The sequence below is a fragment of the Carcharodon carcharias genome, chromosome 7, assembly GCF_017639515.1.
Source record: "Carcharodon carcharias isolate sCarCar2 chromosome 7, sCarCar2.pri, whole genome shotgun sequence".
Lineage (NCBI taxonomy): Eukaryota > Metazoa > Chordata > Chondrichthyes > Lamniformes > Lamnidae > Carcharodon > Carcharodon carcharias.
Genome location: NC_054473.1, coordinates 94,523,843 through 94,546,760, shown reverse-complemented (window position 1 = coordinate 94,546,760; position 22,918 = coordinate 94,523,843). Strand labels below are relative to the sequence as shown.

At 47.3% G+C, this 22,918-nt stretch overlaps 1 protein-coding gene across 1 annotated transcript in view; it reads left to right on the top strand.

Annotated features, from left to right (window-relative positions):
* LOC121280019 (FYVE, RhoGEF and PH domain-containing protein 5-like) overlaps nt 1-22,918 on the top strand; it is a 256,123-nt gene that overhangs the window by 206,577 nt on the left and 26,628 nt on the right. Inside the window, exons 2-5 of the mRNA XM_041191648.1 lie at nt 5,710-5,824; nt 10,339-10,397; nt 10,502-10,532; nt 19,325-19,476. Coding sequence (XP_041047582.1) covers nt 5,710-5,824; nt 10,339-10,397; nt 10,502-10,532; nt 19,325-19,476 — 357 coding nt within the window. The remainder of the gene's footprint in view (nt 1-5,709; nt 5,825-10,338; nt 10,398-10,501; nt 10,533-19,324; nt 19,477-22,918) is intronic.

Sequence of the window (22,918 nt, the reverse complement as noted above, 5' to 3'; positions counted from 1 at the left end):
GCTGTAGTGTTCTATGGTTCTATGATTCAAACCTGGGTCCCCACCGCATTACCCTGGGTCTCTGGATTACTAGTCCAGCGACAATACCACTATGCCATCGCAGCCATTTACAATTCTCCAGTTGTCTGGCATCACCCATGAGTCCAGGAAAGATTGGAAAATTTTGGCAGTACCTCCTCAATTTCCACTCTCACTTCCATCAGTATCCTTGGATGTATCTCATCCAGTTCTGGTAACTTATCAACTTTAAATTAAGACAGCCTTTCTAATACCTCCTCTTTATCAATTTTTCAGCCATCAAAGTGTCTCAACTACCTCCCTTTCACTATGGCCTGGGTAGCCTTTCCTTCCTTGACAAATAGAGATGCAAAATATTCATTTAATACCTCAACCATGTACCCTCGCTCCATGTGTAAATCCCCTATTGGGTCCTTGTCCTTTTCCATAAGCAACCTAATCCTTATGATACAATGATGGCTGTCCCCTAAATGTTCCTCTACTGACACTTGATCTACTTGACTCACCTCATTCCCAGGAACCAGTGCAGGAGTCCACTGACCTTTAAACTAACCTGCTTTACAGCTGCTAGTGCCGTAAAAAAGGGGACATGGCTTTACATCCCCCAATGCTGCTACACTCCACCGAGGAGTTCCAGGAGCTAGTACACAGTGCATTTCTTAGCAAGCTCGAGTCGGAATGTTGGGCAAAAAGTGTGCATTTCCTGACTGAGATAAGTGAGAAGGAGTGGCGTGGTAATCCAACTGTGATTGCCTCTCCACGGAAATTCTGGCCCAATGTAAACTTCAAAAGGACACAGACAGGTGGGGGAAAGTGACACACAAATGGCAGATAAAATTTAATGCAGTGAAGTGTGAAGTGATTCATTTTGGTAAGAAGAATGTGGAGAGTTAACATAAAATAAAGTGTACAATTCTAAAACCTGGGGTTTTATATGTACACAGATTCACAAATAAGGTTGCAGGGTAGGTTGGGAGATCAGTTAATAAAGCGTATGGGATCCTTGGCTTTATTAATAGGGCATAGATGTTGATCCTGAATTTAGATTTCATCTTGATGTCTAATTCAGATTTGGATATTGATCTCAGGTTTTGATTTGATTTGATCCCTCAATTAGATTTTGTTATTGATTCCTTGGGTGGAATTTTACAGCTCCTCTGCAGCGGGAGTGGGGCTGTAAAATGCAGCGAGCCATTCAAAAGCCCATTGACTTCAGCAGGACCGTAAAATTCCACCAGTGTAAAAGTCCACAACAAAAACAGAATTACCTGGAAAAACTCAGCAGGTCTGGCAGCATCGGAGGAGAAGAAAAGAGTTGATGTTTCGAGATAAAAACAAAAAAACTGCGGATGCTGGAAATCCAAAACAAAAACAGAATTACCTGGAAAAACTCAGCAGGTCTAAAAGTCTACCCCTAGTTTCTGTTTCTTTACTTCTTTTGTCATTAGCGCCTCATTTAGATTCAATATTGTTCCCTCATAGATTTAGTTTTACCTTCCACTGCAATTTTAACTTTTCTTTTTCCTCAATCTTTTTTTCTTTTGCCGCCCTTTGCTGGTACCTTTTTCTGTGCTTTCTTGGTGCCCCCCTGGGAAACCACTGTTTCCTTCTTGTCAGCCATGATTGCAGTCACTTTTAATAGTGAACCATTGTTTAAATTGCATATTAGTTACGTCACAGATTATAACCATTCGCCAATTCAAATCTCCCCACATTTTATAACCAACACCCACCTCGTCACTTTACATTCAGCCTCCCTGTCTCTTTATATATTCAATGAACCCCATTGCATGTCTGCCCCTCTCTACTACTCATTCTGTTCCCTCCCAATTTTACTTATCCAATCCCTCTCTCTTGTATATTCCACTCTCAAGGTGGAGATACTTGTTGATTTACTTTCAGTGCCCACAGAGCCCATGTGTTTAACAAGCTGCACACTGTGAGGCCAGGATTTTCCATGTGTTTGACAAGTTGCACACTGTGAGGCCGGGATTTTCCATGTGTTTAACAAGCTGCACACTGTGAGGCCAGGATTTTCCATGTGTTTAACAAGCTGCACACTGTGAGGCCGGGATTTTCCATGTGTTTGACAAGCTGCACACTGTGAGGCCGGGATTTTCCACATGTTTGACAAGCTGCACACTGTGAGGCCGGGATTTCCCATGTGTTTAACAAGCTGCACAATGTGAGGCCAGGATTTTCCATGTGTTTAACAAGCTGCACACTGTGAGGCCGAGATTTTCCCTGCTTGCCAGCGTCGGACATGTTCGGTGCCGTGAATGGACAATGTGGCAAGAAATCCAAAAAGTCGGTTTCATGATGTGAAACTAGTTCTTGATGGTCTGTTCCACCTGCCGATGGTGGGCCACGTTCCCCACCAATGGACATCAGAAATCTCATTGTAATACATCTGCAAATCATACCAGCCCGCTGGACTCATCCCCCCCACTGGATCATCCAGCCACGCCAGTGGGAAAACACACTGACGTGTTCCTCAACAGCACGTAAGCGACGTGCACCTGGTGAGCTGCACTTCATTTGGGGCTTCAAAGTTTGTTTGCCCATCTTGCTCCAGGCAGCACTCGCAGTCATCAGCGCCAGGCTTCACAGGCAAAACCACATCACCTTTAGGGGGGCTCACAGCAGGTCTCCACCTATCAGACCAGCTATATGTGGGTGGCCTGGGGAAAGGGGAGAAGTGACCTCAGACAAGGGAAGAGGCTGCAGGGTGAAGGCTGCACTGGAGAAGGGGGTAACCCAGGGTGTGTGTGGGGGGCACAAGCTGATCTGTGCAAGTGGCCTCAAGATGGTGAGGGCTGAGGAGGCAGTCTCGAGAGCAGATGATGCCAGATGGAGATGTGAGGGTGTGTGTGTGAGAATGGGTAGTGATGTTCCTTGAGCGGCAGTGAGTGAGATGCCAGTGAATGTGTGATGGGCTTGAGTGTGTGAGTTTAAAATGATGGTTGCCTTACCCTGGCTGCACGGATGAGATCCTCTATCTGCTTTGCATGGCCAACCTATTCTGTGTCGCATTGGTGTTAATATGGCAAGCATCTTGTTAAAACCAATTGATGGTTAAACAGGTGATGGGCACTAATTATCCCAACTGAATAGAATAAAAATGTGCTGCTGGAACACTTTGTGTGGAAGCTACGAGGAAGTTAGTAGCACTGAGAAGTTGGCTTGAAAATAAACCAGCTTTAACCAAGAGACCTGCCTGGATTAATTCTTCCACCACAACCTCTTATTGCGAGTAACAAAAGAGAGGAGCTGGGTGGGATTAAAGAGCATGAGAAGGAGGGAAAGAGGAGCTGGGAGATAAAATTGTGAGAGGGGAAGTGAGAGATGAGCCAGGAGATAAAGAGAGTGAGAAGGAGTATGAGAGGAACCTGGTGATAAAAGACTGAGAAGAAGCATGAGAGAAGCTGGGATAAAAGAGAATGCAAGAAGAAATGAGAGAGAAGCCAGAGAGAAAAGAAAATGAGAAGCAGTGAAAGAGGGGCCAGGGAGATAAACCAGTGTGAGAAGGAGTGAGAGATGTGCCAGGAAATAAAGAGCATGAAAAGCCATGAGATAGGATTTGGGAGATAAAGATTGAGAAAGGAACTGGGGTATAAAAGAGTGCAAGAAGCAGCTAGAGAGAAGTTGGACATAAAAGTGAATGAGTTGCAGCAAGAGTTGAGCTGGGAGATGAAGGAGTGAGGGACAAGTGGGAATATAAAAGAGCATCAAAAGGTGCAAGGTAGTAGGAGCTGGGAGAGAAAATAGAGTAATAATGAGAAAGAGAAGAGCTGGGGGGATTAACCAGCAAGAGAAGGAGTGAGAGGGTAGCCAGCAGGTAAAACAGCATGAGAAGGAGTGAGAGAGGAGATGGGGAGGTAACAGAGTATGTGAAGGAGTGAGAGTGAAGCTGGAAGATAAATGAGAGTGAGAAGGAGTGAGGGAGGAGTTGGAAGATAAAAGAGCATGAGAAGGAGCGAGAGAGGAACTGGGAGATAACAGCATGATAAGGAACAAGAGAGGAGCTGGGAGGTAAAAGAGCACACAGAGGAGTGAGGAACAAATGGGGATATAAAATAACTGGAGAAGGAGCAAGAGAAGGTCCAGAAGATAAAAGAGCATCAAAAGGAACGAGGTAGGAGCCAGGAGAGAAATAGAGCGATAAGGAGAAAGAGAGGATTAAATAGGGGATTAAAGTGCATCAGAAGGAGTGAGAGAGAAGCCAGGAGATTAAATAGTGTGACAGAGGAGCGAGAGAGGAGCAGCAGAGAAAAGAGCATAAAAAGCAGTGAAAGAGGAGCCAGGGAAATAAGCCAGTGCAAGAAGGAGTGAGAGAAGTGCCAGGAATTAGAGTGAAAAGGAGAAAGAGAGGAGCTGGGCATGAGAAGGAGCCAGAGATGAACCAGGAGGTAAAGAGAGGGAGAATGAGTAAGAGAGGAGCTGGGAGATAAGAGTAAGAGAGGGGGTGAGAGATTAAAAAATAATGAGACGTGAAACAGGAGTTGTAGGAATAAAAGAATGTAAGAAAGAATGACAGGGGAGCCAGGGAGATAAGAGTGAGAGTGGAGCTGGGAGATTAAAGGGTGTGAGAAGGATTGAGAAAACAGGTGGGTGATAAAAGAGTGTGAGAAGGAGTGAGGGAGGAGCTGGGAGATGAAAGAGCACAAAAAGGAGAAAGAGAACAGCTGGGGGGATTAAACTGCATGAGAAGGAGCGAGAAAGGAGCAGGGAGATAAAGGAATGCGAGAAGGAGTGAGAGAGGAGCAGGGAGATAAAAAAAATGCAAGGAGGAGTGAAAAGAGCCGGGAGGTAAAAGGCCGTGATAAGGAAAGAGAAGAGCTTGGGAGATAAAGGAGTGTGAGAATGAATGAGAGATGAACCAGGAGATAAAGAGAGAGAAAGAGTAAGAGAGGAACCGAGAGATTAAAGAGCCCATGAGAAAGTGAGTGATGAGCCAGGAAATGAAAGATCATCAGAAGGATTGAGGGTGGAGCTGGTAGGAAAGAAGAGAGCAAGGAAGAGAAAGATGTTAATATGGCAATCATCTTGTTAAAACCAACTGGTAGTTAAACAACTGAATAGAATAAAAAGGTGCAGCTAGAACACCATATGGAAGCTACTAGGAAGTCAGTAAAAGTTGTCTTTAAAATAAACCAGCTTTAACCAAGAGACCAGCCTGGATTAATTCTTCCACCACAACCTCTTATTGTGAGTAACATTTAGCTCTGTCCACTGCTGCCACTGCCTGCCATGCTGAATTGGTGATGCTGCTGCCCATCCTGTGGCTAGATGGGGGTAGAGGACATCACAGTGGCCTCCATAGCATCCAAATGGTATTCTAGTGATGCATCATTAATTCTGGGGGCTGCAATCTCTTGTCCTTTTGTGGACATCTTCCCTGGGCTGGAAGCACTGATGTGTGCGCGTGGCTGGACTTTAAATATGGCACCTGGTGTGATGAAGCAGTGAAGTGATGGTGTGGCAGGCAAATGAGAGCCCGCCCACCACTGAAGCGGCATGTTTCCTGGAAATGCATAAATAATGTGGTGGGTTTGGGACAATATGGTGTGAAAACATTGGTTTACCAGCCTGCCACCGCACTTAGTGCAAATCTGGGATGATTCCACCCTAAGAGAGGGTGCTGGCTGTGTCAAAATGTGTAAAGATTAAAAGTAGTGTTTGTTGTTGCAGTGTTGACAGTGAGACTCTGACAGCATGTTCGCCCAGCGGAGAGGAGATTGTGACTGATGAAGATATTGGAAACAGTTCAGAGTCTGAGGACATCGAAAGGGACCTGGCTCAACAGGTACATCTCATATTATTGGCTGTGATCATCATGTTTTATTGGTTTGGACTGAATATTTGCAGTAGAAGATAAGGATAGCAAGCTGGACAACCTGAGCAACTGTAGCTCATCAAAATTAATGTAAGCAAAATAACAGTATGAAGAAAATAATGGTGCTAAAGTGTGACCAATCCCCAGGAGCAGATGGCTTCCATCCCAAGATTTTAAGTGAAGCAGGTAACTACAATCTTCCAAAGGTTTTTTAATTTGGGAACCATTCCTTTAGGTTGGAAAAATGCATGTCATTCTGCTCTTTAAGAAAGGTGAGAGGGGGAAAGCAGGGAATTACCAACCAATTAATCTAATATCTGTTGTTAGGACATTGCTAGCATGTGAGACAGAGTGGCTGAACACATTGAAAATTTTCTGCTCATCAGCCAGAGTTGCCATTCCTGATGAACCTGAAGCTGAATGAAGTCACGGACAGGGGAATATCTATAGATGTTATTTATGTGGACTGCCAGAAGGCACTTGATAAAGTTCCCCATAAGAGACTGTTAGCTAAAGTTGAATCCCATGGAATTGAAGGCGAGTTATTGACCTGGTTCACAAGTTAGCTGAGTGGAAGAGATCAGAGAATAGAGGTAATGGGCAGGAACCCTACTTGGCCGAATGTGGTGCCCAGGCAAGAATCTGTATCGGAGTCTCAATTGTTCAGTGTTTACTAATGATTTAGATGATTGTTTGCTAATTGCAGGAAGATAGGTGACATTGTAGGCAGTGAAGATGGAAGCATAAGATTGCAAAGAAATATTAATAGTTTAAGTGAATGGGCAAAAGTGTCGCAAATGGATTTCAATATAGGCAAATGCAAGGTCACTTTGGACCTAAATAAGACAGAATCAAGTATTTACTAAATGGTGAAAAGCCAAAAACAATGACTGACCAAACAGACTTGCGATACAGATAGACAGATACAGGTACGGTAGATGATCATCAAAGCTAATGGAATGCTGGCCTCTTACCTACAGGAGTAGAATACAATGGGGTAAAAATTGTGCTTCAGGTGTGCAAAACTCTGAATAGGCCAAACCTGGAGTTACTGTGAGCAGTTTGGGCAACATACCTTGAGAAGAATATACTGACCTGGTGGGAGAGTACAGTATAGATTTACTGAAGTGATTCCTGGACTCCAACGGTTGAATGGTGGGGAGACAATACACAAACTAGGGTTGTATTCTGTGGAATTTAGAAGGTTAAGGGTAATTTGATAGAGGTTTTCATGGTTTTACAGCAAATTGATGGGCTACATCCAAATGCGAGAGGAGGACCCTGGGACAGGCAGTCAGCAGCACCTAAAGGAGAATGTGAGAGGAGGACCCCGGGACAGGCAGTCAGCAACACCTAGAGGAGAAAGCGAGAGGAGGGCCCTGGTACAGGCAGTCAGCAGCACCTAGAGGAGAGTGTGAGAAGAGGACTCTGGGACAGCAGCACCTACAAGAATCTAGTCTAGCTAGAGGATCTAGCACCTAGTCTATACTCAAGAAGAAGTAAGTGTAATATAAAACAAGGGTTCATGTTCTATTTAGTTAAGATATGTCTGGGGAGCTCAGTCCCATGATTTGCACATCATGTGCTATGTGGGAAATCCTAGATATTCCTGGCAGTCTGGATGGCCACGTGTGCAGGAGGTGCCTTCGACTGGAGCAACTTGAGCTCTGGGCTTTGGAGCTTGAGTGGCAGCTGGGAGCACTGCAGTCCATTCACGAGTCTGAGAGATTCATGGATAGCACGTTTCAGGATGTGGTCACAGCTTAAGGAAGAAGAAGCAGAGAAGGAATGGTTGACCGCCAGACAGACAGAAGGGGACCAGGCAGGTAGTGAGGGAATCCCCCAAGTGCATCTGACTCACAAACCGTTTTTCAGCCTTGGAAAATGGTGAGAGTGATGGTCCCTCTGTAGAGGCCAACCAGAGCCAAAGCCATGGCACTGTGGGTGGTCCAGCTGCTCGGGGGAGGAAGAAATGTGGAAGGGCAATAGGGGTAGGGGATTCGTTAGTGAGGGGAGTAGACAGACACTTCTGCGGCCATAGACGTGACTCCAGGTTGGTATGTTGCTTCCTGGGTGCCAAGGTCGAGGATGTCACAGAATGGCTGCAGGGCATTCTGAAGGCGGGGGGGAGGGGGGGGGGGGATCTGCCAGAGGTCACATTGGGACCAATGACATAGGAAGAAAGAGAAATTAGGTCCTGTAAGCAGACTTTAGGGAGTTAGGTAGGAAATTGAAAAGCAGGACTTCAAAGTAATTCTCAGATTACTCCTGGTGCCACACAGTAGTGAGTATAGGATCAGAAGGATAGAGCAGATGAATGTGTGGCTGGAGGGATGGTGCAGGAGGGAGGGCTTTAGATTCCTGGGGCATTGGGACCGTTTCCAGGGGAGTGGGACCTGTACAAGTTGGACGGTTGACATCTGAACAGGAACGGGACCAACAGGGGAGGTTTGCTAATGCTTTTGGGATTTAAACTAAATTGACAGAGGGGTGGGATCCTGAAATGTAGTTCAGAGGGGAGAGAAGCTGAGATGGAATTAGAAATTAAAACGCTAGTAAGTGAGTTTGGAAGGCAGAGGAAACATCGGCTAGATAAGAAAGAAGTGAGTTTAGTAAGGCTAAATGGAATATATTTTCATGCAAGGAGCCTGAGGAATATGACAGACAAGCTGAGGGCACAGTTAGGCACATGGGAGTATGATGTCAAAGCTATAACTGATACTTGGCTAAAAGGATTGACAGCTCAACATTCCTGGTTATAGGGTGTTCAGACCAGACAGATAGGGGGATAGAAGAGGACGGGGGAGTCACAATATTGATCAAGGAATCAATTATAGCAGTCAGGAGGGATGATATCTTGGAAGGATCATCACATGAGGGCATATGGGTAGAAGTAAAAAACACAAAAGGGGCAAACAAGCTGTTGGGTGTGTGCTATAGACCCCCAAACACTCAGGGAGAGATAGAGGATCAAATATGTAATCAAATTTCAGAGAAGTGTAAGATTAATGTAGGGGGTATGATCAAGAAGTTTGCAGATGACAGGAAAATTGGTAAGGTGGTAAATAGTGAGGAGGATAGCTGTAAACTGCAGGAGGATATCAATAGATTGGTCAGGTAGGCAGAGCAATGGCTAATGGAATTCAACCTGGAATATTGTGAGGTAATGCACTTGGGGAGGGCTAACAAGGCAAGAGGTTACACGATGAATGGTTGGACCCTGGAAAGTACTGATGATCAGAGGGACCTTGGTGTGCATATCCACAGATCCCTGCAGGTAGCAGAGCAGGTAGATAAAGTGGTTAAGAAGTCATATGGGATACTTGCCTTTATTAGCCGAGGCGTAGAATACAAGAGCAGGGAGGTTATGCTGGAACGGTATAAAATGTTGGTTAGGCCACAACTGGAGTACTGTGTGCAGTTCTGGTCACCACATTACAGGAAGGATGTGATTGCACTGGAGAGGGTGCAGAGGAGATTTACCAGGATGCTGCCTGGGCTGGAGGGTCTGAGCTATGAGGAAAGATTGGATAGGCTGGTGTTGTTTTCCTTGGAGCAGCGAAGGTTGAGAGGGGACCTGATAGTGGTGTATAAATTTATGAGAGACATTGATAGGGTGAATAGGAAGGCACTTTTTCCATCAGTAGAGAGATCAATAACCAGAGGACATGGATTTAAGGTATGAGGTAGAAGGCTAAGAGAATTGAGAGTTGAGGAGAATTTTTTTCACCCAGAGAGTGGGAGTCTGGAACTCACTGCCTGAAAGGGTGGTTGAGTCACAAACTCTCGTAACATTTAAGAAGTATTTAGATATTCACTTGCATTGCCACAGCCTCCAGGGCTATGGCCAAGTGCTGGAAAATGGGATTAGTGTAGTCAGGTCTTTAATGACCAGCGTAGACATGATGGGCTGAATGGTCTCATCCTGTGCTATAAATATCTGAGCCCATGGGTCTGTGGCTGGATAGTTGAGTACGAAGGGCCGCAGTCAAAGAAATTAGATCCAGAGCAGGACTGAATTTAGGAAACATTCCTACAGAACTTTTAACTCTCTTCCAAAAATGGTTATTGATGGCAGACCAATTGTTCATTTTAAATCTGACATCGATTGATTTTTGTTAACCGATGTTTTAAGGGAATAAAAGAAATATACTGCAGATGCTGGAAATCTGAAATACAAAACGGAAAATGCTGGAAAAACTCAGCAGGCCTGGCAGCACCTGTGGAGAGAGAAACAGAGTTAACGTTTCAAGTTGGCAAGATGCTTGCTCAGAGCTGGAGAGGCAAAAATGTGATGGGTTATGTATGGTTGACAAAGGGCGAGGGTCAGGGTGAGCAAAATGTTGGATCTATTTGCATGATGAAACAGATTTGAGACTAAATGGCCTTCCCCTGTTCCTAAATTGTTATGGACATGTGGTCAGGTTAGTTTTGGAGAGTGAAGTGTAACTACTAGAACTAAATATTTATTCACTTTCTTGTAGACTGACATAGGGCTTGAAGCCTATCACATTGTAAAAGCAATGACGACATCAGAGAGAGCGTAAGTGCAAGCATTTATGTAAATGCTCTTTTCAAATGTTTCTTTGCCACAATGATTTGTTACAAGATTGTATCAGTCTGCTACTTTCTGTCTGCCTCCTGCAGGTACCTGAGTGTCCTGAACTTCCTACACATAGTGAGTAGCAGCTTGTTTTTAACTGGTTTGTCTACATTGTTCTCTTTTTGCATATGTGAATTGTAAAAGCTTTGTGTGAAACGTACATGGATCAAGGTCACCCCGCTCCCGACCCCTTCCCTGCCCCCGATTCCTCCCTCCTCCCTTGTTACCTCCTGCTGACCAATCCCCTCCCGAGTGCTTGCTCTGCCCTTGCTAGCTCCTGGCCTGGGCTGGTGAGGGGTCAGGGTTGGTGAGTGTTTGGGGGGTTGTGTGTGGTCAGGAGTGGTCAGCTGTCTAGGAAGTCAGAGACTATGATGTGCTCACCTTGGTGTTATGGGGTCAATAAATGAAGCCCAAACTGAATGGGAATGAACGGCAGGAAGAGTACCTTCTAATGAAGAAGCTTGAGTGATGTATTTCCAAGTCAGGATGGTGAGTGACTTGGAGGGGAACTTCCAGGTGGTGATGTTCCCATGTGTCTGCTGCCCTTGTTCTTCTAGATGGTAGTGGTCATGGGTTTGGAAGGTGCTGTCCAAAGAGCCTTGGTGAATTCCTGCCGTGCATCTTGTAGATGGTACACACTGCTGTCACTGCGCGTCAGTGGTGGAGGGAGTGAACGTTTGTGGATGTGGTGCCAATCAAGCATGCTGCTTTGTCTTGGACAGTGTCAAGCTTCTTGAGTGTTGTGGCAGCTGCACTCATCCAGGCAAGTGGGGAATATTCCATCGCATTCCTGACTTGTGCCTTGTCGATGGTGGACAGGCCTTGGGGAGTCAGGAGGTAAGTTACTTGTCACAGGATTCCTAGCCTCTGACCTGCTGTTGTAGCCACAGTATTTATATGGCTAATCCAGTTCAGTTTCTGGTTAATGGTAACCCCCAGGATGGGGGAGGTGATGCAGTAGTGGTATTGTCGCTGGGTTAGTAATCCAGAGACCCAGGGTAAAGCTCTGGGGCCCTGGATTCGAATCCCACCATGACAGATTGTGGAATTTTAATTCAATAAAAATCTGCAATTAATGTCTAATGATGAACATGAAACCATTGTCGATTGCTGTATAAAGCCATCTGATTCACTAATGCCCTTTAGGGAAGGAAATCTGCTGTCCTTACCTGGTCTGGCCTAAATGCGACTCCAGACCCACAGCAATGTGGTTGACTCTTAAACGCCCTCTGAAATAGCCTAGCAAGCCACTCAGTTGTAACAAACCACTACACAGACACAAAAAAGGAATGAAACCGGATGGACCACAAGGCTCGAACTTAGCACTGGAAACGACGAGGGCAATCACAGCCCTGTCGACCCTGCAAAGTCCTCCTTACTAACATCTGGGGGCTAGTGTCAAAATTGGGAGAGCTGTCTCACAGACTAGTCAAGCAACAGCCTGACATAGTCATACTCATGGAATCATACCTTACAGATAATGTCCCAGAGTCTACCAACACCATCCCTGGGTATGTCCCGTCCCACCGGCAGGACAGGCCCAGCAGAGGTGGTGGCACAGTGGTATACAGTCGGGAGGGAGTCGCCCTGGGAATCCTCAACATCAACTCTGGACCCCATGAAGTCTCATGGCATCAGGTCAAACATGGGCAAGGAAACCACCCGCTGATTACCACATACTGCCCTCCCTCAGCTGATGAATCAGTGCTCCTCCATGTTGAACACCACTTGGAGGGAGCACTGAGGGTGGCAAGGGTGCAGAATGTACTCTGGGTAGGGGGCTTCAGTGTCCATCACCAAGAGTGGCTCAATAGCACCACTACTGACTGAGCTGGCCGAGTCCTAAAGGACATAGCTGCTAGACTGGGTCTGTGACAGGTAGTGAGGGAACTTGACCTCATCTTCATCAACCTGCCTGCTGCAGATGCATCTGTCCATGACAATATCAGGAGGAGTGACCACAGTGCAGTCATTATGGAGACAAGATCCCTCCTTCACATTGAGGATACCCTCCATTGTGTTGTGTGGCACTACCACCATGCTATATGGGATAGATTTCAAACAGATCTAGCAACTCAAGACTGGGCATCCATGAGGCACTAAATCATCAGCAGCAGCAGATTTGGACTCGAACACAATCTGTAACCTCATGGCCCAGCATATCCCCCACTCTACCATTACCATCAAGCCAGGGGATCAACCCTGGTTCAACGAAGATTGCAGGAGGACATGCCAGGAGCAGCACCAGGCATACCTAAAAATGAGATGTCAATCTGGTGAAGCTATAACACAGGACCACTTGCGTGCCAAATAGCATAAGCAGCAAGTGATAGAGCTAAGTGATCCCAGAAACAATGGATCAGATCCAAGCTCTGCAGTCCTGCCACACCCAGTCGTGAATGGTGGTGGACAATTAACTCACTGGAGGAGGAGGCTCCACAAATATCCCCATCCTCAATGATGGGCGAACCCAGCAGATCAGTGCAAAAGATAAGGCTGAAGCATTTGCAACAAACTTTGGCCAGAAGTGCCGAGTGGATGATCCTTCTTGGCATCTTCTGGAGGTCCCCAGTATCGCAGATGCCAATTCGACTCACTCCACATGATATCAAGACATGGCTGAAGGCACTGGATATCGCAAAGGCTATGGGTCCTGACAATATTCCGGCAATCGTACGGAAGGCATGTGCTCCAGAATTTGGCACAGCCCCAGCCAAGCTGTTCCAGTACAGCTACAATACTGGCATCTACCCAGTTATGTGGAAAATTGCCCAGGTATGTCCTGTACACAAAAAGCAGGACAAATCCAACCTGGCCAATTACCGCCCCATCAGTCTATACTCTATCATCAGTAAAGTGATGGGAGGGGTCGACAACAGTGTTATCAAGCAGCACCGGCTTAGCAATAACCTGTTCACTAATGCCCAGTTTGGGTTTTGCCAGGGTCACTCAGCTCCTGACATGATTTCAGCTTTGGCCCAAACATGGACAAAAGAGCTGAACTCTCGAGGTGAGAGTGACTGCCCTTGACATCGAGGCAGCATTTGACCAAATGTGGCATCAAGCAGCCCTAGCAAAACTTGAAACAATGGGAATCGGGGGAAAACACTCCGCTGATTAGAGTCATACCTAGCACAAAGGAAGATGGTTGTGGTTCTTGGAGGGCAGTCATCTCAGTTCCAGGACATCACTGCAGGAGTTCCTCAGGGTCGTGTCCTTGGCCCAAACATCTTCAGCTGCTTCATCAATGACCTTCTTTCCATCATAAGGTCAGAAATGAGGATGTTCGCTGATGATTGAACAATGTTCAACATCATTTGCAACTCCTCAGATACTGAACACTCCATGCCCAAATGCAGCAAGATCTGGACAATATCCAGGCTGACAAGTGACAAGTAACATTCGCACCACACAAGTGCCAGGCAATGACCATCTCCAAGAGAGAATCCAGCCATCGCCGCTTGATGTTCAATGGCATTGCCATCACTGAATCCCCTGCTATAAACATCCTGGGGTTACCATTGACCTGAAACTGAACTTGACTAGCCATACAAATACTGTGGCTACAAGAGCAGGTCAGAGGCTGGGAATCCTGTGATGAGTAACTCACCTCCTGACTCCCCAAAGCTTGTCCACCATCTACAAGGCGCAAGTCAGGAGTGTGTTGGAATATTCCCCGATTGCCTGGATGAGTGCAGCTCCCACAACACTCAAGGAGCTTTACACCATCCAGGACAAAGCAGCCCGCTTGATTGGCACCACATCCACAGACATTGTCTCCCTCCACCACTGATACATAGTAGCAGCAGTGTGTACTATCTACAAGCTGCACTGTAGGAATTCACCAAGGCTCCTTAGACAGCACCTTCCATGATACCATAAGACCATAGGGCATAGGAGCAGAAGAAGGCCTATCGAGTCTGCTCCGCCATTCAATGAGATCACGGCTGACCTGATAATTCTCAACTCCTTTCCTGCCTTTTTCCTATAACCCTTGATTCCCTTACTGACTAAAAATCTGTCTATCTCAGCCTTGTATATACTTAATGACTCAGCCTCCACAACCCACTATGGTAAAGAATTCCATAGATACACCACCTTCAGAAGAAATTCCTCCTCATCTCTGTCTTAAATGGGTGCCTCCTTACTCTGAGATTTTGTCCTCTGGTCCTAGAGTCTCCCACAAGGAGAAACAAACTCTCAGCATTTACCCTGTCAAGCCCCCTAAGAAGGTTATACGTTTCAATAAGGCCACCCCTCATTCTTCTAAACTCCAATGAGTGCAAGCCCGACCTACTCAACCTCTCCTCATAAGAAAATCCCTCCATGCCCAGGATCAACCTCGTGAACCTTCTCTGGACTGCCTCCAATGCCAGTATATCTTTCCTTAGTTAAGGGGACCAAAGCTGTTCAGTATTCTAGGTGTGGTCTAACTAGTGCTTTGTATAGTTTTAGCAAGACTTCCCTATTTTTATTCTCCATTCCCTTATAAATAAAGGCCAACATTCCATTTGCCTTCCCTATTACCTGCTAAACTTGTATGTTAGCTTTTTGGGATTCATACATGAGGACCACCAAGTCCCTCTGTGCTGTAGCTTTCTGCAGCCTCTCTCCATGTAAATAATGTTCAGCTCCTCTATTCTCCCTGCAAAGTGCATAACATCATTTTCCCCCATTATATTCCATCTGCCAAGTCTTTTCCCACTCACCTAACCTGTCTATATCCCTCTGTAAACTCTTTGTGTCATCCTCACCACTTGCCTTCCCACATATTTTTGTGTCATCCGCAAACTTGGTGATAGTGCATTCACTTTCCTCATCTAAGTCATTAATATTGTAAATAATTGAGGCCCCAGCATTGATCCCTGTGGTACTCCACTAGTTACAGGTTGCCATCCTGAAATGCCCCCCTTATCCCAACTCTGTATTCTATTATTTAGCCAATCCTCTATCCATGCTAATATACTACCCCCCAACACCATGAGCTCTTATCTTGTGTGGTACCTTATTGAATGCCTTTTGGAAATCAACATTTATTACATCTTTATCTATCCTACCACCACAAAGAATTCTAATAAATTTGTCAGGCATGATTTCCCTTTCATGAAGCCTTGCTGACTCTGCTTGATTATATTATATATTTCTGAATGTTCTGCTTTAAATTCTTTTATAATAGATTCCAACATTTCCCCAATGACAGATGTTAAGCTGACTGGCCTATACTTATCTGTTTTTTGTCTCCCTCCCTTTTTGAATAAGGGTGTTACATTGGCCATTCTCCAATCCTCTGGGACTTTTCCAGAATCTAAAGATTCTTGGAAGATACCAGTGTATCCACTATCTCTGTAGCTACTTCCTTTAATATCCTAGGATGCAACCCATCAGGTCCAGGGGACTTATCGGCCTTTAGTCCCATTAGTTTCCCTGGTACTTTTTCTCTAGTGATCGTTATTGTATTTATTTCCTCCCCCTTTTTTGCCCCTTGATTATTCAGTATTTTTGGTATGCTATTAGTATTTTCTACCATGAGGACTGATGCAAAGTATTTATTCAACTCCTCTGCCATTTCCTGGTTCCCCATCATTATTTCCCAGCCTCATTCTCTCAGGGGCCTATGCCCATTTTGGTCTCTCTCTCCTTTTTATATATTTAAAGAATCTCTTATTGTCCATTTTTATATTACTTGCTAGTCTGCCCTCAAAGTTTATTTTCTCCCCCTCCTTTATTTTTTGGTCATCTTTTGTTGGTTTTTAAAATTTTACCAATCTTTTGGGTTACCACTAATCTTTGCCAAATTGTATGTTTTTTCTTTCAATTTGATACTGTCCTTAACTTCCTTGGTTAACCATGGTTAGTTTATCCCCTTCCTAGAATCCTTTTTCCTCACTGGGATATATCTTTATTGAGAGTCATGAGCTATTTTCTTAAATGTCTACCATTGTTCATCAATTGTCTTTTCTGTTAAACTCCTTTTCCAGTCCATTCCAGCCAACTCTGCTCATTTTTTTGTAATTACCCTTATTTAAGCTTAGCACAGTTGTTTCCGATCCAAGGTTCTCACTCGCAAACTGAATGGTAAATTCTACCATATTATGGTCACTTTTTAAAATTCATTCATGGGGTGTGGGCTTCGCTGTCTGGGCCAGCATTTATTGTCCATCCCTAGTTGCCCTTGAGAAGGTGGTGGTGAGTTACCGCCTTGAACTGCTGCAGTCCCTGTGGTGTAGGTACACCGACAGTGCTGTTAGGGAGGGAGTTCCAGGATTTTGACCCAGCGACAGTGAAGGAACGGCCGATATATTTCCAAGTCAGGATGGTGAGTGACCTAGAGGGGAGCTTCCAGGTGGTGGTGTTCCCATGTATCTGCTGCCCTTGTCCTTCTAGATGGTAGTGGTCATGGGTTTGGAAGGTGCTGTCGAAGGAAACTTGGTGAATTCCTGCAGTGCATCTTGTAGATGGTACACACTGCTGCTACTGTGTGTCAGTGGTGGAGGGAGTGAATGTTTGTGGATGTGGTGCCAATCAAGTTTTGTCCTGGTTGGTGTCAAGCTTCTTGAGTGTTGTGGGCACTGCACTCATCCAGGCAAATGGGGAGTATTCCATCACATTCCTGATTTGTGCCTTGTAGATCGTGTACAGGCTTTGGGGAGTCAGGAGCTAAGTTACTCGTTGCATGATTCCTAACCTCTGACATGCTCTTGTAACTACAGTATTTATATGGCTAGTCCAGCTCAATTTTGGTCAATGGTAACCCCAGGATGTTGATAGTGGGGGATTCAGTGATAGGAATGCCGTTGAACACCAAGGAGCGATGGCTAGACTCTCTCTTGTTGGGGATGATCATTGCCCGGCACTTGTGTGGCCTAAATGTTACTTGCCACTTGTCAGCCCAAGCATGGATATTGTCCAGGTCTTGCTGCATTCGGACATGGGCTGCTTCAGTATCTGAGGAGTTGCGAATGGTGCTGAACATTGTGCAATCATCAATGAACATCCCCACTTCTGACCTTATGATGGAAGGAAGTTCATTGATGAAGCAGCTGACGATGGTTGGGCCTAGAACACTACCCTGAGGAACTCCTGCAGTGATGTCCTGGAACTGAAATGACTGACCTCCAAAAACCACAACCATCTTCCTTTGTGCTAGGTATGACTCCAACCAGTGGAGAGTTTTCCCCCTGATTCCCATTGACTCCAGTTTTGCTAGGGCTCCTTGATGCCACACAGTCAAATGCTGCTTTGATGTTGAGGGCAGTCTCACCTCACCTCACCTTGAGAGTTCAGCTCTTTTTTGTCTATGTTTGAACCAAGGCTGTAATCAGGTCAGGAGCTGAGTAACCCTGGCAGAACTGTGCATCAGTGAGCAGGTTATTGCTAAGCAAGTGCTGCTTGATAGCACTGTTAATGACTCCTTCCATTACTTTACTGATGGGGCAGTAATTGGCCAGGTTGGATTTGTCCTTTTTGTGTACAGGACATACCTGGGCAATTTTCCAGATAACCTGGGCAATTTTCCAGATAACAGGATAGATGCCAGTGTTATAGCTGTACTGGAACAGCTTGGCTAGGGACACAGCAATTCCTGGAGCACAAGTCTTCAATACTATTGCTGGAATATTGTCAGGGCCCATAGCCTTTGCAGTATCCAATGCCTTCAGCCTGGCAAGAGGCAGGACTGCCGAGCTCAGATCTGATCCGTTGGTTGTGGGATCGCTTAGCTCTATCTTACACTTGCTTCTTATGCTGTTTGGCATGCCCGTAGTCCTGTGTTGTAGCTTCACCAGGTTGACACCTCATTCTTAGGTATGCCTGGTGCTGCTCCTGGCATGCCCTCCTGCACTCTTCATTGAACCAATGTTGACCCCCTGTCTTGATGGTAATGTTAGAGTGGGGAATATACCAGGCCATGAGGTTACAGATTGTGTTCGAGTACAATTCTGCTGCTGCAGATGGCCCACAGTTCCTCATGGATGCCCAGTCTTGAGTTGCTAGATCTGCTCAAAACCTATCCCATGGAGGGTATCCTCAATGTGAAGGCGGGACTTCGTCTCAACAAGGACTATGTGGTGGTCACTCCTACCGATACTGTCATGCATCTGCAGCAGGCAGGTTGGTGAGGATGAGGTCAAGTACATTTTTCCCTCTTGGTTCCCTCACCACCTGCCGCAGATCCAGTCTAGCAGCTGTGTCCTTTAGGACTTGGCCAACTCCTGGTGCTACTGAGCCATTCTTAGTGATGGACATTGATGTCTCCCATCCAGAGTACATTCTGCACCACTGCCACTCTCAGTGCTTCCTCCAAGTGATGTTCAACATGAAGGAGCACTGATCCATCAGCTGAGGGAGGACGGTACGTGGTAATCAGCTGGAGGTTTCCTTGCCCATGTTTGACCTGATGCCATGAAACTTCATGGGGTCTGGAGTTGATGTTAAGTCTCGCAGGGCGAGTCCCTCCTTATTGTATACCACTGTGCTGCCACTTCCGCTCAGTTTGTCCTGCCAGTGGAACAGGACGTACTCAGGGATGGTGATGGTGGAGTCTGGGACATTGTTTGTAAGATATGATTCCGTGAGTATGACTATATCAGGCTGTTGCTTGTCTAGTCTGTGAGACAGCTCTCCCACATGCCCCCAGATGTTAGTAAGGAGGACTTTGCAGGGTTGAGTTTGCCATTATCATTTCCGGCGCCTAGGTCAATGCCGGCTCATCCATCCAGTTTCATTCCTTTTTAATCCCTCCTGTCACTTTAAAAATGAAATTAACCATTCCTCATCATTCCTCTCACTCTAAATATGTCTCTATTGGTTATAAGATAGCCTTGTGCTGAATTTATACATTAAGATCTGGGACAATTTTCTTCCAACAGGAATTCAGAGAAGCAGCCATGTGTGTTGTTCGGGGTGAAGCTAGCCCTGTGATGGACCAGGAAGGTGTCACCCGCATCCTGTGTGATATTGCTGAGCTGTACGAGCTCCACCAGGACATACTGAGGGAGCTGGAGCAGAGCATCACTGAATGGTACCTCAGTAATCCTGTGTACATTCTCAATCCCAATTGGAAGCTTCTCAGTGGCTGAAGTAACTGTTGGGTCTGCTCTTTTTTATAGAAAGCCATCTGCCAGACATCAGAAATACCTCACCCAAAGGGTTTTACACAGCAAGATTAATTAAAGGGACCAGAACAGGATTTACTGTTATTCAAAACCCTACAATCTACTACATGAATTCTCCCATTACAGCTATCCTCCCTCTGGGATACTAATCCTACTGTCAAACTCCCCCTCTCCCATCACGCAGCCCCTCCCCAGTCTCAGTGAAACTAGTCTCAGTGATGCTGACCATGCCCAACTATCACTGATTGTTGTAGTAACCCATCTCGTTCACTAACGTACTTTTTAAAAAGGAAATCTGCTGTCCTTAGCTGGTTTCCCTTGCCCTAACCCTGAACTCGCATCATTCTCCATATTCTATCCTGTTTCCCCTCTGAGCTCATCTTGTTCATGGCAGACACCATCTGCTCCCTGATCCCTTTCTCTGTTGACCAGCCAGCTTCCCGACCCAGTCTCCATGCCAGCTGCTGCTGTTAATGGTTCTCTCTCCTCAGGTACTGCTCTCTTTCAGATCTTTGTCATCACCCCCTCTCTGCCCTTGAAAACTATCCTTGCATCTCCAACCTCCTTTTCCTCTCAAGCCCTTGAACATGCTTTTGACATCTAAACCCATTCCTATCTTGCTCGCAACCTCTGTGTTTGAATCCTTCCACTCAATGCTATTTGCCACAGTATCAATACGCCTCTTGTTAAAGTCATAATTGACATCCAAAGTGACTGTGACAAAGGTAAACTTTCCCTCCTTGTCCTTCTCAACCTGCCTGCAGCCTTTCACATGGGTCGACCACACCATCCTCCTCCAACCCCTCTCCAATGTCATCGGCTGTGGGACTGCTCTCACCTGGTTCCATTCTTAGCCATCTAATTGTAACCAAAGAATCACTTGCAGTGAAGACTGGGTGGGTGGGGAATGGGGGAAGGTGAATTAAGATTGTTTGGTGTGTGGGAAAAAGTGGAAGAGGTGAGTGAAAATTGTTGGACAGGTGGGGAAAGGGGGGAGTTGAATGAAGATGGATGGGTGGGTTGGTGGGGAATGGGGGGAGGTGAATGAAGATTGTGTGGGTGGGTGGGGAATGGGGGAGGCGAATGAAGATTGGGTGGGTGGGTGGGGAATGGGGGGAGGCGAACGAAGATTGGGTGGGTGGGTGGAGAATGGGGGGAGGCGAACGAAGATTGGGTGGGTCGATGGATGGGTGGGGAATGGGGGGAGGCAAACGAAGAATGGGTGGGTGGATGGATGGGTGGGGAATGGGGGGAGGTGAATGAAGATCGGGTGAGCAGGTATGGGGGGAGGCAAACGAAGATCGGGTGGGTGGGGAATGGGGGTAGGCGAATGAAGATCGGGTGAGTGGGGAATGGGGGTAGGTGAACGAAGATCGGGTGGGTGGGGAATGGGAGGAGGCGAACGAAGATTGGGTGGGTGGGGAATAGGGGGAGGCGAAAGAAGATTGGGTGGGTGGCTGGGTGGGGAATGGGGGTAGGCGAACGAAGATTGGGTGGGTGGGGAATGGGGGGAGGCGAACGAAGATTGGGTGGGTGGGGAATAGGGGGAGATGAAAGAAGATTGTGTGGGTGGCTGGGTGGGGAATGGGGGGATGCGAACGAAGGGTGGGTAGGTGGGGAATGGGGGAGGCAAACGAAGATTGGGTGGGTGGGGAATGGGGGGAGGCGAAAGACAATTGGGTGGGTGGTTGGGTGGGGAATGTGGGGAGGAGAACGACGGTTGGGTGGGTGGGTGGGGAATGGGAGAAGGTGAACGACGATTGGGCGGGTGGGGAATGGGAGGAGGTGACCAAAGATTGGGTGGGTGGGTGGGGAATGGGGGGAGGCGAACGAAGATTGGTTGGGTGGGTGGGGAACAGGAGGAGGCAAACAACAATTGGGCGGGTGGGGAATGGGGGGAGGTGACCGAAGATTGGGTGGGTGGGTGGGGAATGGGGGGAGGCGAACGAAGATTGGTTGGGTGGGTGGGGAACAGGAGGATGCGAACGAAGATTGGGTCGGTGGGTGGGGAATGGGGGGATTCGAACGGAGATTGGGTGGGTGGGTTCGTGGGTGGGGAATGGGGGGAGGTGAATGAAGATTGGGTGGGTGGGGAATGTGGGGAGGCGAACAAAGATTGGGTGGGTGGCTAATGGGGGGAGGCAAACGAAGATTGGGTAGGTGGGTGGGGAATGGGGGGAGGCGAACGAAGATTGGGTGGGTGGGGAATGGGGGGAGGTGAACGATGATTGGGTGGGTGGGGAATGGGGGGAGGTGAACGAAGATTGGGTGGGTGGGTGGGGAATGGGGGCAGGCGAATGAAGATTGGGTGGGTGGGTGGGGAATGGGGGGAGGCGAACGAAGATTGGGTGGTTGGGTGGGGGGAGGCGAATGAAGATTGGGTGGGTGGGGGGAGGCGAATGAAGATTGGGTGGGTGGGTGGGGAATGAGGGGAGGCGAATGATGATTGGGTGGGTGGGGAATGAGGGGAGGCGAATGAAGATTGGGTGGGTGGGGAATGAGGGGTGGCGATTGAAGATTGGGTGGGTGGGTGGGGAATGAGGGGAGGCGAATGAAGATTGGGTGGGTGGGTGGGTGTGGAATGTGAGGAGGCGAATGAAGATTGGTTGGGTGGGTGGGGAATGTGGGGAGGCGAATGAAGATTGGGTGGGTGGGGAATGGGGGGAGGTGAATGAAGATTGGGTGAGTGGCTGGGGAATGGGGTGAGGCGAATGAAGATTGGGTGGATGGGTGGGGAATGGGGGGAGGCGAATGAAGATTGGTTGGGTGAGTGGGGGGAGGTGAATGAAGATTGGGTGGGTGGGGGGAGGCGAATGAAAATTGGGTGGGTGGGGAATGGGGGGAGGCGAATGAAGATTGGGTGGGTGGGGAATGGGGGGAGGCGAATGAAGATTGGGTGGATGGGTGGGGAATGGGGGGAGGCAAATGAAGATTGGTGGATGGGTGGGGAATGGGGGGAGGCGAATGAAGATTGGGTGGGTGGGGGGCGGCGAATGAAGATTGGGTGGGTGAATGGGGGGAGGCGAATGAAGATTGAGTGGGTGGGGAATGGGGGGAGACGAATGAAGTTTGGGTGGATGGGTGGGGAATGGGGGGAGGCGACCGAAGATTGGGTGGGTGGGTGGGGAACGGGAGGAGGTGAAAGAAGATTGGGTGGGTGGGAAATTGGGGGAGGCGAACGAAGATTGGGTGGGTGGGTAGGGATTGGGGGCAGGTGAATGAAGATTGGGTGGGTGGGTGGGGGGAGGCGAACAAAGATTGGGTGGGTGGGGGGAGGCGAATGAAAATTGGGTGGGTGGGTGGGGAATGAGTGGCGGTGAATGAAGATTGAGTGGGTGGGTGGGTGGG